The following is a 14383-nucleotide window of genomic DNA, read 5'->3' on the forward strand; positions in this document are numbered from 1 at the left end:
GATTTCCTTCCCAAAGGGAAAATATTTGCTACTTGGATACAAATTCATGAGCGGGTAGCGGGAGACATTACAGAAAAAGTGTATTTTTGGGAGTTCAGCAAAAGCCTGGTTACAGTCCGTTGATTGATGAAACAGTGCGAGAGGGGAGCAGCTTGCCACCCCCCACCCCCGACATCGGGCCAACATCGAGCCTCCTCCCAACTCCAAGACAATCCCCGCATGGACGGCAGCACCCAAAATCTCAGCCCCCAGTCCCACTTTAAGCTTTTCACCTCACTCACCCCCCCAGCCTCTGTTTCCCCCCCCCCCCCACCCCCACACTCCGAGCGTCCCGCTATCTCGCTGACAGGCCGCTGTGGGACAATTTGATCCCAAAAAAAAAGGACATTAGTGAACCAGTTGGATTTTTGCAACAAAACAGACAGCTTCTTGGTCACTTCTATTGATTAAAAAAAAAATCTGGAAATAAAAAGAACTGAATTCAAACTCCACGGTGGGATGATTAGTCCATGCCTCTGGATTACTAGTCCAGTATCATAAACACTACACTACCGTGCCCATTGTTCACAAGGCACTACTTCAAAGGGAGTTCTCCACCAGCTCAGATGGTCTTTCAGGACATTGCTGTTGGTACAATGCTGCTGTTTAGGTTGCTGCGGTGCAGAAGTAATTCACTGTCTGAAGTGCTTTCGGTGTGATCAAAACACCATGTAAACTTTGATGAAAGGAAAACCTGCTGTGCCAGTCTGGCAGCTGGGAGCGTGCTCGCAGCCTATGGGCGACGCAGAAGGAGTAGTGCAGCAACTGGATGTACAGAGGCCAACCTGTTATCCGACACCCTGGGCTCTGATCAAACGAGAGCGAAGCAGGCAGCTCTAAATCGACGGAGTCAGGTATCTGCCCTACAGGGCTGGAGGGAGGGACGGTGAAACTACCTGCCAAAATAAACCTACACAGAGACATAGCAGGCCAGCACTGGGATTTCTCTCACGCTGGCATGAGCCCAGCCAAAAATACCGACGCAAGGCCGGCGAATCCCACGACACCATTTATACTGGTGGATTGGCTACACCAAAACTGTGTTGCTTTAAATTTGCATTGTGCCAAACCTAGTAGCGGCAGCAACAATCCAGGGGCGAGGGACTTCTGTTATATGGAGAGGCAAGAGAAGCTGGGGTTGTTCTCTTTAGAGCAGAGAAGGTTAAGAGAGGGAAATAAGAGGGGGATTTAATAGAGGTGTTCAAAAATTATTAGGGGTTTTGATATGAGTAAATAAGGAGAAACTGTTTCCACTGGCAGGAGGGTTGGCAACCAGGGGACACAGATCGGCAACAGAACCAGAGAGGAGGAGATGAGGAAACATTTTTTTTTAAAAACACAGCGAGTTGTTACGATCTGGAATGTGCTGCCTGAAAGGGTGGTGGAAGCAGATTCAATAATAACTTTAACAGGGAATTGGATAAATACTTGAAAAAGGAAACATTTTGAGGGCTATGGGGAAAGAGAACGAGACACTAATTGGACAGCTCTTTCAAAGAGCTGGCACAGGCACGATGGGCCAAATGGCCTCCTCCTGTGCTGTACGATTCAATATTTGGGACATTACAATTGACTTCAGCAAGGAGGAGGAAAAAGTATCATTCAAGCTTCCCGTTCCCGATCACTATCCACTCGCCCTTTGCTGGAAGGCGTGCCAGGATGGACAGGATCGGGCTGCGCTGTAACGTCACTCCACAGTCGAGCAACCTTTCTGACATTCACACATGAAGATAGGGCACCCGGGCAAAATACCAGAGCCCAAGGAATCGATGACGCCTGGCAAGAGACGACCTCAACCAGGAGAAGAAAAAAAAATTGCAGTTTAGAATTAGGATCAAAGTGTAACTATTCTCATGTAGGATTACATTATAAAGTGTTCATTAATGGTACTTCAAAAGCTCCGCAGTACAAGAACCTAATACTGTACTAATAAAACACACTGTACGGAGAAATACAGGAAGCTATCAGTCAGTTTATTCAAGGTGAAAATGACATTCCCTGTGCTGTAAATGTTTGTCAGCCTTGGTTGGCCATTAACCATAAGCTAGGTATTACTTGGTAATATCAGTGTAACACACACACACACACACACACACACACACACACACACACAATGTTACATATGCTACAGATATTGATCTGGAAGTAAACAGTATAGCACCTAAAATAGTTGACTGTTACAGAGAGAGAAAGGACCCACACTACACAACAAGAGAAAACTTAGTGCAGCAGTTTGCAACTGAAATGAATTTCCCTACACAAGATAATCAGGATGATCTATAGATTACATTAAACTCCGACATCACGCAAATCTAGCAGTTCAATGTTTCTTAAATTGAGAATTTCAGGGAGTGGGGGAATTAGGAGAAAAAAAGAAACTGCATTTACGTAGCACCTTTCACTCCCTCATCACTGCAACAATGTAAGCGAGTCCGTTTTAGTAATGTAAACGCTGGATCTATCAGCGTGCACTGGCCCTCTACGGGACTCCGTATAACACACCTGGGAGCCCGGTTGCTTGTCCAAATGTAAAGGCGGGAGTGGGGCACACGGACAATGCTCATCGAAAACAGTGGGCAACATCGGGCATGAAGACAAACGTGGCTTTAGTTAATGTGGCATCGTACACGGCGGTCCGATTCCATGTACATCAGTCATTTTTGCTAGTTTAGTTAGGTCTGAATACATCCAGATTCATTTGAATGTTTGCTTAACGTCAGCACAGAATTATTGGAACACATAACTCGTCCTTTGTTAGGATTAACAAGGAGGAAGTAATATATATTACATATGCATTGGTAAACAATGAACGGCTTTAAAAAAATAATTCCACTGCTAAGTACCCATTCTCAATTTATGTTAACCTCACTGCCTTTCTCAGCAAGTTTCACAATTAGCTAAAACCCATCCCCCATAGTTAATGGTCAAATTGATGTGGCCTTTTGATAGTGCTCTTGGCAACCTGGGAGCACTGCTCGACCAACATCATATTAAGGTCACAGGTTCAAGCTCCCCTCTAGGACTCGAGTACATAACCTAGGCTGACATTTGAGTGCGATCCTGAGGGAATGCTCCCCTAAAGTGCCATGGGACCATTTTACTACACTAAAAGGCGCTATATAAATGCATGTTGTTGCTAGTCGGACTTTGATACGTACAAACTATTGGCCTTGGAGGGAGTGCAGCGTAGGTTTACTTGAACGATACCCGGACTTCAAGGGTTAAGTTACGAGGAGAGATTACAAAAAATGGGGTTGTATTCTCTAGAGTTTCGAAGGTTAAGGGGGATCTCATCGAAGTTTATAAGATATTAAGGGGAACAGATAGGGTGGATAGAGAGAAACTATTTCCGCTGGTTGGGGATTCTAGGAGTCGGGGGCACAGTCTAAAAATTAGAGCCAGACCTTTCAGGAGTGAGATTAGAAAACATTTCTACACACAAAGGGTTGTAGAAGTTTGGAACTCTCTTCTGCAAACAGCAACTGATACTAGCTCAATTGCTAAATTTAAATCTGAGATAGATAGCTTTTTGGCAATCAAAGGTATTCAGGGATATGGGCCAAAGGCAGGTATATGGAGTTAGATCACAGATCAGCCATGATCTTATCAAATGGCGGAGCAGGCACGAGGGGCTGAATGGCCTACTCCTGTTCCTATGTTCCTATCTTATTTGCCTACAAGTCAGCACTCTCTATACTTCAAACAGTGATTCACTGGTTGGGACATCCCAAGGACATGAAAAGGTTCAAGATAAAGTCAAGTTGTTCCTCTTATTTAAAAAAGGGATTGCTTTAATTTTAATTTTATGCTGCATTGCCCCATTTATGCTATAGGGCAGATTCAGTAACAGAACTGCATATGTGTAAAATAAGTGCATGGGAAGTCACTTGTTTTTTTTTGAGTCTTAGATGTCACTCGACTCACCAGCTCCCGATGGAGAACTGCACCAGGTAGAAAGGTAAACAAGGAGAATGGCACAGAGAGACCATCGTTACACCAACTCACCAAAAACACTCCGCTGGTGGAGCGAAGCCAAGCAGGGAACAGCCAGTATGAAGTGAAGAGCGCGCACAGATGACGTGCGGCTGGTGAAAGTTTCTCAGGGAAGGGCAAGGCCACCTGTGGACTTGAAGATGAGGATCCTGAAGTTGATACTGCTGGGGCACTGTCAGACAATCAAGCTCAGCTGGTGAAGCAGCAAAGAGAGGAACACAGTATCATAGAAATTTACGGCACAGAAGGAGTCCACACCAACGTGTCCACACCGGCCGAGAAAGAGCCATCCAGACTAATCTCACTTTCCAGCTCTTGGTCCGTAGCTCTGTAGGTTATAACATTTCAAGTGCATATCCAAGTACTTTTTAAATGTGATGAGGGTTTTGGCCTCTACTACCCTTACAGGCAGTGAGTTCCAGAATCCCACCACCCTCTGGGTGAAAAAGAGTCTCCCTTCAACTCCCCTCTAATCCTTCTACCAATTACTTTCAATCTATGCCCCCTGATTATTGACCTCGCTGCTAAGGAGTCATTCCATCTAGGAACATAGGAACAGGAGTAGGCCATTCAGCCCCTCGTGCCTGCTCCGTCATTTGATAAGATCATGGCTGATCTGTGATCTAACTCCATATACCTGCCTTTGGCCCATATCCCTTAATACCTTTGATTGCCAAAAAGCTATCTATCTCAGATTTAAATTTAGCAATTGAGCTAGTATCAATTGCCGTTTGCGGAAGAGAGTTCCAAACTTCTACCACCCTTTGTGTGTAGAAATGTTTTCCAATCTCACTCCTGAAAGGTCTGACTCTAATTTTTAGACTGTGCCCCCTACTCCTAAAATCCCCAACCAATGGAAATAGTTTCTCTCCATCCACCCTGTTCCCCTTAATATCTTATAAACTTCAATCAGATCACCCCTTAACCTTCTAAACTCTAGAGAATACAACCCCAATTTGTGTAATCTCTCCTCGTAACTTAATCCTTGAAGTCCGGGTGTCATTCTAGTAAACCTACGCTGCACTCCCTCCAAGGCCAATATGTCCTTCCGAAGGTGCGGTGCCCAGAACTGCTCACAGTACTCCAGGTGCGGTCTAACCAGGGTTTTGTATAGCTGCAGCATAACTTCTGCCCTCTTGTACTCCAGTCCTTTAGATATAAAGGCCAGCATTCCATTAGCTTTATTGATTATTTTCTGCACCTGTTCATGACACTTCAATGATCTATGTACCTGAACCCCTAAGTCCCTTTGGACATCCACTGTTTTTAACTTTTTACCATTTAGAAAGTACCCTGTTCTATCCTTTTTTGATCCAAAGTGGATAACCTCACATTTGTCTACATTGAATTCCATTTGCCACAGATTTGCCCATTCACCTAATCTATCAATACCTAGGCCCCTCGATTAAATCTCCACAAAGAAAACAACCCCAGCCTATCCAATCTTTCCACATAGCTAAAATTCTCCAGTCCTGGCAACATCCTCGTAAATCTCCTCTGTACCCGCTCTAGTGCAATCACAACTTTCCTGTAATGTGACCAGAATTGTACGCAGTACTCTAGCTGTGGTCTAGTGTTTTATATAGTTCAAGCATAACCTCCCTGCTCTTATATTCTATGCATCAGCTAATAAAGGAAAGTATCCCATACACCTTCTTAACCACCTTATCTACCTGTCCAGCTACCTTCAGCGATGTGTGGACATGTACTCCAAGATCCCTCTGTTCCTCTACACTTCCAAGTCGTCTACCATTTATTGCGTACTCCCTTGCCTTATTTGCCTTCTCAATGCATTACCCCACACTTCTCAAGATTGAATTCCATTTGCCCACTTTTTAAACAAATTTGTTCATGGGATGTGGGCGTTGCTGGCGAGGCCAACATTTATTGCCCATCCCTAATTGCCCTTGAGAAGGTGGTGGTGAGCCGCCTTCTTGAACCGCTGCAGTCCGTGTGGTGAAGGTTCTCCCATAGTGCTGTTAGGAAGGGAGTTCCAGGATTTTGACCCAGCGACAATGAGGAACGGCGATATATTTCCAAGTCGGGATGGTGTGTGACTTGGAGGGGAACGTACAGGTGGTGTTGTTCCCATGTGCCTGCTGCCTTTGTCCTTCTAGGTGGTAGAGGTCTCGGGTTTGGGAGGTGCTGTCGAAGAAGCTTTGGCGAGTTGCTGCAGTGCATCCTGTGGGTGGTACACACTGCATCGGTGGTGAAGGGAGTGAATGTTCAGGATGGTGGATGGGGTGCCAATCAAGCGGGCTGCTTTGTCCTGGATGGTGTCGAGCTTCTTGAGTGTTGTTGGAGCTGCACTCATCCAGGCAAGTGGAGAGTATTCCATCAAAGCCTTTCCACCAACTACTTGTGCCTTGTAGTTGGTGGAAAGGCTTTGGGGAGTCAGGAGGTGAGTCACTCACCGCAGAATACCCAGCCTCTGACCTGCTCTTGCAGCCACAGTACTTATGTGGCTGGTCCAGTTAAGTTTCTGGTCAATGGTGACCCCCAGGATATTGATTGTGGGGGATTTGGCGATGGTAATATCGTTGACTGTCAAGGGGAGGTGGTTAGACTCTCTTGTTGGAGATGGTCATTGCCTAGCACTTGTCCAGCACGAATGTTACTTGCCACTTATCAGCCCAAGCCTGGATGTTGTCCAGGTCTTGCTGCATGCGGGTACAGACTGCTTCATTATCTGAGGGGTTGCAAATGGAACTGAACACTCTGCAATCACCAGTCCATTGATATCTTCCTGCGTCTACAGCTTTCTTCCTCAATGTCCAACACTCAGCCAATTTTTGTATCATCAAAAGTGTAGGAACATAGGAATTGCTAAACAAAAAGATCAAGGTCCATCTAGTTCGCCTCCTACCATCCTCGCAGGCGCACGATACAACGATAATGGAGTTGTTAACTACTCATAGCAATCAATCTTTATCAATTAGTCGACAACAGACCCAGACATGACGCGAGGAAAACCCCCAGTGGGGGAGGGCTTTGGGAACCATGCGTCCAAAGTCATAGGAACAGGCGTCGGCCATTCAGCCCCTCAAGCCTGCTCCGCCATTCAATTATATTATGGCTGATCTGTATCTTAACTCCATCTACCTGCCATTGGTTCCATAGCCCTTAATGCCGTTGTCTAACAAAAATATATCAATCTCAGTTTTGAAATTTTCAATTGATCCCCAGCCTCAAGAACTTTTTGGGGGAAAGAGAGTTGCAGGTTTCCACTAACCTGCATGTGAAGTGTTTTTCAGACATCATCCTTGGATGGCCTAAATCTAATTTTAATGTTATACCCCCTCTTCCATCCAGGCATGCTCCACTTAACATGTCATGTCTCAAATTGCTCTTTAATTTTCTAGTTCTGCTCCAAACGTTACCTTAATCCATACGTTTTCAAACAGGTCCCCAAAATCCTCAGATTTCAGCCCCTGTGTCATGATTTTCTGAATTTTCCTGCATTTGACTTACTAGCACATTATGACTAGTGCTGTAGACTAAGGCATTTTCTGTAGCAATAGCACCATTTTCTTTTGAGTAGTTGACATCTTTCAGAAGTTAGGACCGGGTCCCTGCGAGTGTGAACTTTGCAGGAGGTCCCACGAGAGGAAAATTTGAAATTCACATTAACTCCACTCAGAGCAGCACCCTCTACTGCTTTAACACCATGGCTCAGTTGGTAGCTCTCTCGCCTCAGAGTCAGAAGGTCGTGGGTTCAAGTCCCACTCCAGACACTATCACATAATCCAGGCTGACACTCCCAACGGAGTACTGAGGGAGTGCAATAACATGTCAAAGAGGCTCCATCTACCCTCAGGTGAGCATAAAAGATATCACGGCCCTATTTCGAAAAAGAGCAGGGGAGTTCTCCCCAGTGTCCTGGCCAATATTTATCCCTCAACCAACATCACAAACAGATTATCTGGGTCATTGCTGTTTGTGGGACCTCAACAGGAGGATTTTAAATCAGTTTTGATTAAGCAATGGCAAACATTTAAAGAAATAATTCATAATTCTCAACGAATGTACATTCCCTCGAGGAATAAAAACTCCACGGGTTAAGTGATCCAACCATGGCTAACTAGGATGTGGAGATGCCGGTGATGGACTGGGGTGGACAAATGTAAGGAATCTTACAACACCAGGTTATAGTCCAACAGTTTTATTTGAAAATCACAAGCTTTCGGAGCTTACCTCCTTCGTCAGGTGAGTCACCGAAAGCTTGTGATTTTCAAATAAAACTGTTGGACTATTATCTGGTGTTGTAAGATTCCTTACATGGCTAACTAGAGAAGTTAAGGATAGCATTAGATTAAAACAGGCTTACAATGTTGCCAAAAATAATAAGCCCGAGTACTGGGAGGGTTGTAGAAATCAGCAAAGGATAACCAAGAAATTGATAGAGGGAGAAAATTGAAAATAAGAGTAAACTAGCAAGAAATATAAAAACAGAATGTAAGAGCTTCTACAAGTAAGTAAAAAGGGAGAGATTAGCAAAAGTAAACATGGGTCCCTTAGAGGCTGAGACAGGAGAAATTATAATGGGGAATAAAGAAATGGCAGAGACTTTAAACAAATATTTTGTATCTGTTTTCACAGTAGAAGACACAAAACATACCAGAAATAGTGGGGAACTAAGAGTCTAATGAGAGGGAGGAACTTAAAGTAATTAAGATTAGTAAAGAAAAAAAGTACTGGAGAAATTAATGGGACTAAAAGCCAACAAATCCCCTGGACCTGATGGTCTACATCCTCGGGTTTTAAAAGAGGTGGCTGCAAAGATAGTGGATGCATTGGTTTTGATCTTCCAGATTTCCCTAGATTCTAGAATGGTCCCCATGGATTGGAAAGTAGCAAACATAATCCTGCTTTTCAAGAAAGGAGGGAGCGAAAAAAAAACAGGGAACTACAGGCCAGTTAGCCTGGCATCAGTAGTAGGGAAAATGCTGGAATCCATCATTAAGGACTACTTTTTTTTTGCAATATTGCAAGCCTGTTTTAAATCTAATACTATCCTTAACTTCTATAGTTGGATCACTTATCCCGTGGAGTTTTTATTCCTCGAGGGATGTACATTCATTGAGAATTTTGAATTATTTCTTTAAATGTTTGCCATTGCTGAATCAAAACCGATTAAGATCCTCCCGTTGAACTGAGCTAGAGTGATCAATAATGAAAATCGAGAGGCTTGTAAGCATATTTTTAGATGTTTGTAATAGTAGTAACAGGGCACTTAGAAAATTATAATATGACGAGGCAGAGTCAACATGGTTTTATGAAAGTGAAAGTGTTTGACCAATCTATTAAGAGTTTTTTGAGCGTGTAACCAGCAAGGTAGATAAGGGGGAACCAGCAGATGTATATTTGGATTTTCAAAAAGGAATAGATAAAAAAGGTGCCACACAAGAGGTTGTCACACAAGATTAGATTTCATGGGATCGGGGGTAATATATCAGCCACGGATTGGAGATTGGTTAACGGATGGAAAAGAGTAGGAATAAACGGATCAATTTCGGGTTGGTAGTGGGGTGCCGCAAGGATCAGTGCTTGGGATATAAACGAGGTGGCCAAGCGTAATATATCCAAGTTTGCTGACGATACTAAGCTAGGTGGGGAAGTAAGCTGTGAGGAGGACGCAAAGAGACTGCAAAGGGAAATAGACAGGTTAAGCGAGTGGGCGAGGAGGCAGATGGAGTATGATGTGCAGAAATGTGAAATTATCTACTTTGGTAGGAAGAATATTAAAGCAGAATCTTTTCTTAAAAAAAAAGAGCAACTAAGAAATGTTGGTAGTCAGTGGGTGTCCTTGTACACAAATCACAAAGTTAACATGCAGGTACAGGAAGCAATTAGAAAGGCAAATCATATTCTAGTCTTTATTGCAAGGGGGTTGGAGTATTAGAGTAAGGAGGTCTTGCTGCAATTATATAGGGTTCTGGTGAGATCACACCTGGAATACTGTGTACAGTTTTGGTCTCCTTACTTAAGGAGGGATATACTTGCCTTAGAGAGGGTGCAACAAAGGTTCATTAGATTGATTCCTGGGATGAGAGGGTTGACCCGAGGAGAGATTGAGTATATTCTCTGTAGTTTAGAAGAATGAGAGGTCATCTCATTGAAACATAAAATTCTGAGAGGGATTGACAGGGTAGATGCTGTTTCCCCTGGCTGGAGAGTCTCAAGATAAGGGGTCGGCCATTTAAGACCAAGAGGAGGAGAAATTTCTTCACTCAGAGGATTGTGAATCTTTGGAATTCTCTACCCTAGAGGGCTGTGGATGCTCAGTCGTTGAGTGTATGCAAGACTGAGATCGATAGATTTTTGGACTCTAGGGGAATCAAGGGATATGGGGATAGGGCAGGAAAGTGGAGTTGAGGTAGAAGATCAGCCATGATCTTATTGAATGGCAGAGCAGGCTCGAGCAGCCACATGGCTTGCTCCAATTTTTTTTAATGAGTCCCTTGTTCTCTCTTTAGCTGGCTCCAATTGGCAGAGCTCTCAATAGCCTTGAGATTTCCCAAAAAACTTGGGACGTTCTCATTACAGTTTTAACAACTGTGATATAGCAGCATAGCAGGGGAGTGTAGAAGAGGTTTAAAAATGTAACTCAAATCAAAGCCACTTCAGAACATCAAGCACTAATTTTTTTTTTAAATAAATTGTTTGGAGATTTGGAAACTCAAACATTCACAGAGTACAATGTCTAAAATGCATTTTAGACTCTGCCCCCTGAACCCTCATTAACTATAGACCTGAACCATTCTGTCTCATTCCAAGCTCACATCTACCCAGCATAAATGACAAAGTCACCAGACATTGTCTAACGCGAGGATAAAAGGAGGATGAGGCAATTGCAATAAATCCTATTATTCCTGCTGTCTGCTTTTCATCCGTTATCACCACTAATCAGAGGCAAGAGGCAGACAGCAAACTCAGCACCGATCTATGACAATGAAACGCTGCACCAGGTCACAGCAGCAAGTCAAATCCACCCCATTGCTACCTACTTTTTAAATAAACATTAGCAAAGCTCGCTCGGTTCGAAACATTTATCTATGTGTCTTTCCGATGCTGACAGACGAGCTGCGCCAGTCCAGATCTTTTCTTTGATTTCTCCCCCCCCTCAAAACAGCTGTGATCTTTCGCACAAATTCATGTAAACAAAACACACAAAAAAAAAATTGGAAAATGCAACCTATTCCTGATCTTTCAAACAAAAAAAAAAGCTCCCAGCAAAACAGCTACCGACCAGTGCTGCTCAGTGATCGTTACCTTAAACAATCGGGGCGGGGGTAGGAAGAGAGATTCTCAGTTTTCAATAGAGAACTCGAAGAGAGAGAGAATGAAGAATCTAAACACAAAGACCCTCCCCAGGTCGAGTTAAAATCGGAGCTTAAATTCACCGGCAACATGCAGTAAATCGCTCCCGGCGCGGATACCCTGGGGTGAGGAACAATCGAACCAAGTGTTTGTGCATTTTCTGACTTGAATTCAAATTAAAATAAAAATTTAAATCTCTAACTGAGAAAAGTTACAAATAAAGAAAAATAAAAAAAAAACAGGCAAATTTAACTCGTGAAAAACAAACAAACACACAGTGCGCGATAATAAAAGAATCCAAAAAGTTTTTTACAAAAAAAATAAATAAAGCATCGGCGCACCGAGAGAGGGAGAGATAGAAGGGAACATAGAAAACGCTGCTCGCTCTCTCTCTCTCTCTCTCTCGGGGATTGTTGGTTTTATTTTCTCTCGCTCTCCCTCCTGTCTACGGCCGGTTAATGAAGCCCAGTGGTGCCGGGTTGGAGTTTTTACCTGACAGCAGGTTGAGTAGAAGCAGTGCGGCGAGCCCACTCGGTGCTGTATCCATTCTGCCCACTGTATCCATTGCCCCAGGTTGCTACTCTGAGCTCCACTCTACCTGATACATGCTAAAGAAACGTCATTTCCGGACCAGTTACCCAAGCAACAGGTTGAGTGAGTTTTTCCCTCCTCCTCCTCCCTCTCTCCCTCCTCCTCCTCCCTCTCTCCCTCCCTCCCTCTCTCCCTGTTGTTCGTCCTAAACCAACATGGCTCCCTTTTAAGTTTCATCTTGATGAAGGACTGTTTAGTTCCTCTGCACATCCTCCTGCCAGGAGGCTTGCCAACCCCTCCAGGAATTGAAGATTAATCTCCTGGACACTGCCCCTTGCAACCCCCACCCCAGAAAAAAAAAATCATAGGGACATTAAAAGTGTTTTCTTATCTTTTCTTTGATTTTCTTTATATAACTAATAGACATATTGGACATGGGGGTGAAAAAAAAATTGGCTGTTTGACTGGGCGAGGCGGTTAGAGGCAGGAGGTCATGTGATGAAACCTCCAGGAATATGCCCAACCAGAGTTGGCAACCCTATCTGAGCGAGCGATAGGTGCGGATACACACATCAAAAAAAGTGTTTTCGTCTTTTTTTTTAAAAAATGGTGGATATGAAGAGCAGCTCCAACACAACGAAAAACAAAGGTGAGCATTTCAGCACCTCACCCTTCCATCAGAACATCAAATAAAGGGAGCAGGAGGATAAGGACGTTTTTTGATGGATGGAGAGCTAGGTGGTCTGCAACCGGGATAGAAGGGAGGGGGTCGAGGGAGCAGGTGATGGGCTTCACAGATTAGATCAGTTCAAGGATTGGTGGAGGAGATGACAGCGGTGGTGGAGAAACAAAACAACAACAACAACTTACATTTATATTTGTAAACAATTTTACAACACCAAGTTATAGTCCAGCAATTTTATTTTAAATTCACAAGCTTTCGGCGGCTACCTCCTTCGTCAGGTGAACGATTTCACATCGTTCACCTGAGGAAGGAGGTAGCCTCCGAAAGCTTGTGAAATAAAATTGCTGGACTATAACTTGGTGTTGTAAAATTGTTTACAATTGTCAACCCCAGTCCATCACCGGCATCTCCACATCATTACATTTATATAGCATCTTTAACATAGGTAAAACGGTCCCAGGAGCATTATCAAACAAAATTAGTCTCCGAGCCACATAAGGATATGTTGGACAGGTGACCAAAAGCTTGGTCAAAGAGGTAGATTTTAAGGAGCGTCTTAAAGGAGGTGAGGGGGTTTAGGGAGAGAATTCCAGAGCTTGGGGCCTAGGCAGCTGAAGGTGCTGCCACCAACTGGAGTGATTAAAATAGGGGATGCACAAGAGGCAAGAATTAGAGGAGCGCAGAGATCACGGAGGGTTGTAGGGCTAGAGGAGGTTACAGAGATAGGATGGGACGAGGCCATGGAGGGATTTGAAAACAGGGATGAGAATTTTAAAGCTGAGGCATTCCCGGACCGGGAGCCAATGTAGGTCAGCGAGCACAGGGGTGATTGGTGAACAGGACCTGGTGCAAGTCAGGATACAAGCGGCATAGTTTTGGATGAGGTCAAGTTTATGGAGGGTGGAAGATATGGTAGAAACTGCTAGATGGATAAAGACCAAGGTCCATCTAAGATTGTCTACCATCCTGGTAGGCGTATGATACAACGGTAATGGAGTTGTTGATTAATCAGAGCAATCACTCTATCAACTAGTCTACAACAGACCCAGACATGAGGTGTGGAAAACCCCCAGTGGTGGAGAGCTTTGGGAACCATAGGTCCAAAGTCACCTGTTCCTCCCAAGTATGTTACACTCACCACATGTCATGTCTCAAATTGCTCAGGATACTGTATTCCAAAATGTTATTTTCTGAAGGAAAGGGATGATGGAGGCTGGAATGAGAAGGGGGGGGGGCGGAAAAGGAGGAAAAGAGGGTTCAGAGGTGGAGGGTTCAAAGGAAGGGATGCTCTCTATTTTGGACACAAAGAAGTCAATCAGCTCCTCACACTTGTGTGAAGATTGAGGGTGGAGGATACGAAGGTGATTGGAGAAGGCAGTTAGTATTGTAAACACACACACACACACTCTGGTACAATGCATGTGTTCATTGAACAGTCCTGGTTATTGCAACAAATTAATCTCTTAAAAAGAATCTTTCTTTAAAAAAAGACTTGCATTTATATAGCACCTTTCATAAGAACATAAGAACATAAGAAATTGGAGCAGGAGTAGGCCAATCGGCCCCTCGAGCCTGCTCCGCTATTCAATAAGATCATGGCTGATCTGATCCCAACCACAAATCTAAAGAACACAAGAAGTCGGAGCAGGACCCGGCCACATAGCCCCTGGGCCCTCTCCGCCACCCACAGGGCATTGACCGATCCGAACTCAGCTTCATGTCCAATTTCCTGCCTGAAGACTTCCCAAATCCCTTTACAACCAAAAAAGTATTAAATATGATACCAAAATGGAGATACTGATAATCTGAATTTTA

At 43.9% G+C, this 14383-nt stretch overlaps 1 protein-coding gene across 2 annotated transcripts in view; it reads right to left on the reverse strand.

The window, feature by feature from the left end:
• Window positions 1–12012, reverse strand: part of cxadr (CXADR Ig-like cell adhesion molecule) — a 99919-nt gene extending 87907 nt beyond the window's left edge. Inside the window, exon 1 of one of the 2 annotated variants that reach the window (XM_067993370.1) lies at window positions 11845–12009. In XM_067993370.1, coding sequence (XP_067849471.1) covers window positions 11845–11917 — 73 coding nt within the window. In that variant the 5' untranslated portion in view covers window positions 11918–12009. Of the gene's footprint in view, window positions 1–11844 lie in introns of both variants that reach the window. The other variant, XM_067993369.1, reaches the window with a different exon arrangement.
• Window positions 12013–14383: the final 2371 nt, after the last annotated feature.

Source organism: Heptranchias perlo, chromosome 11, assembly GCF_035084215.1.
Source record: "Heptranchias perlo isolate sHepPer1 chromosome 11, sHepPer1.hap1, whole genome shotgun sequence".
NCBI classification, from domain to species: domain Eukaryota; kingdom Metazoa; phylum Chordata; class Chondrichthyes; order Hexanchiformes; family Hexanchidae; genus Heptranchias; species Heptranchias perlo.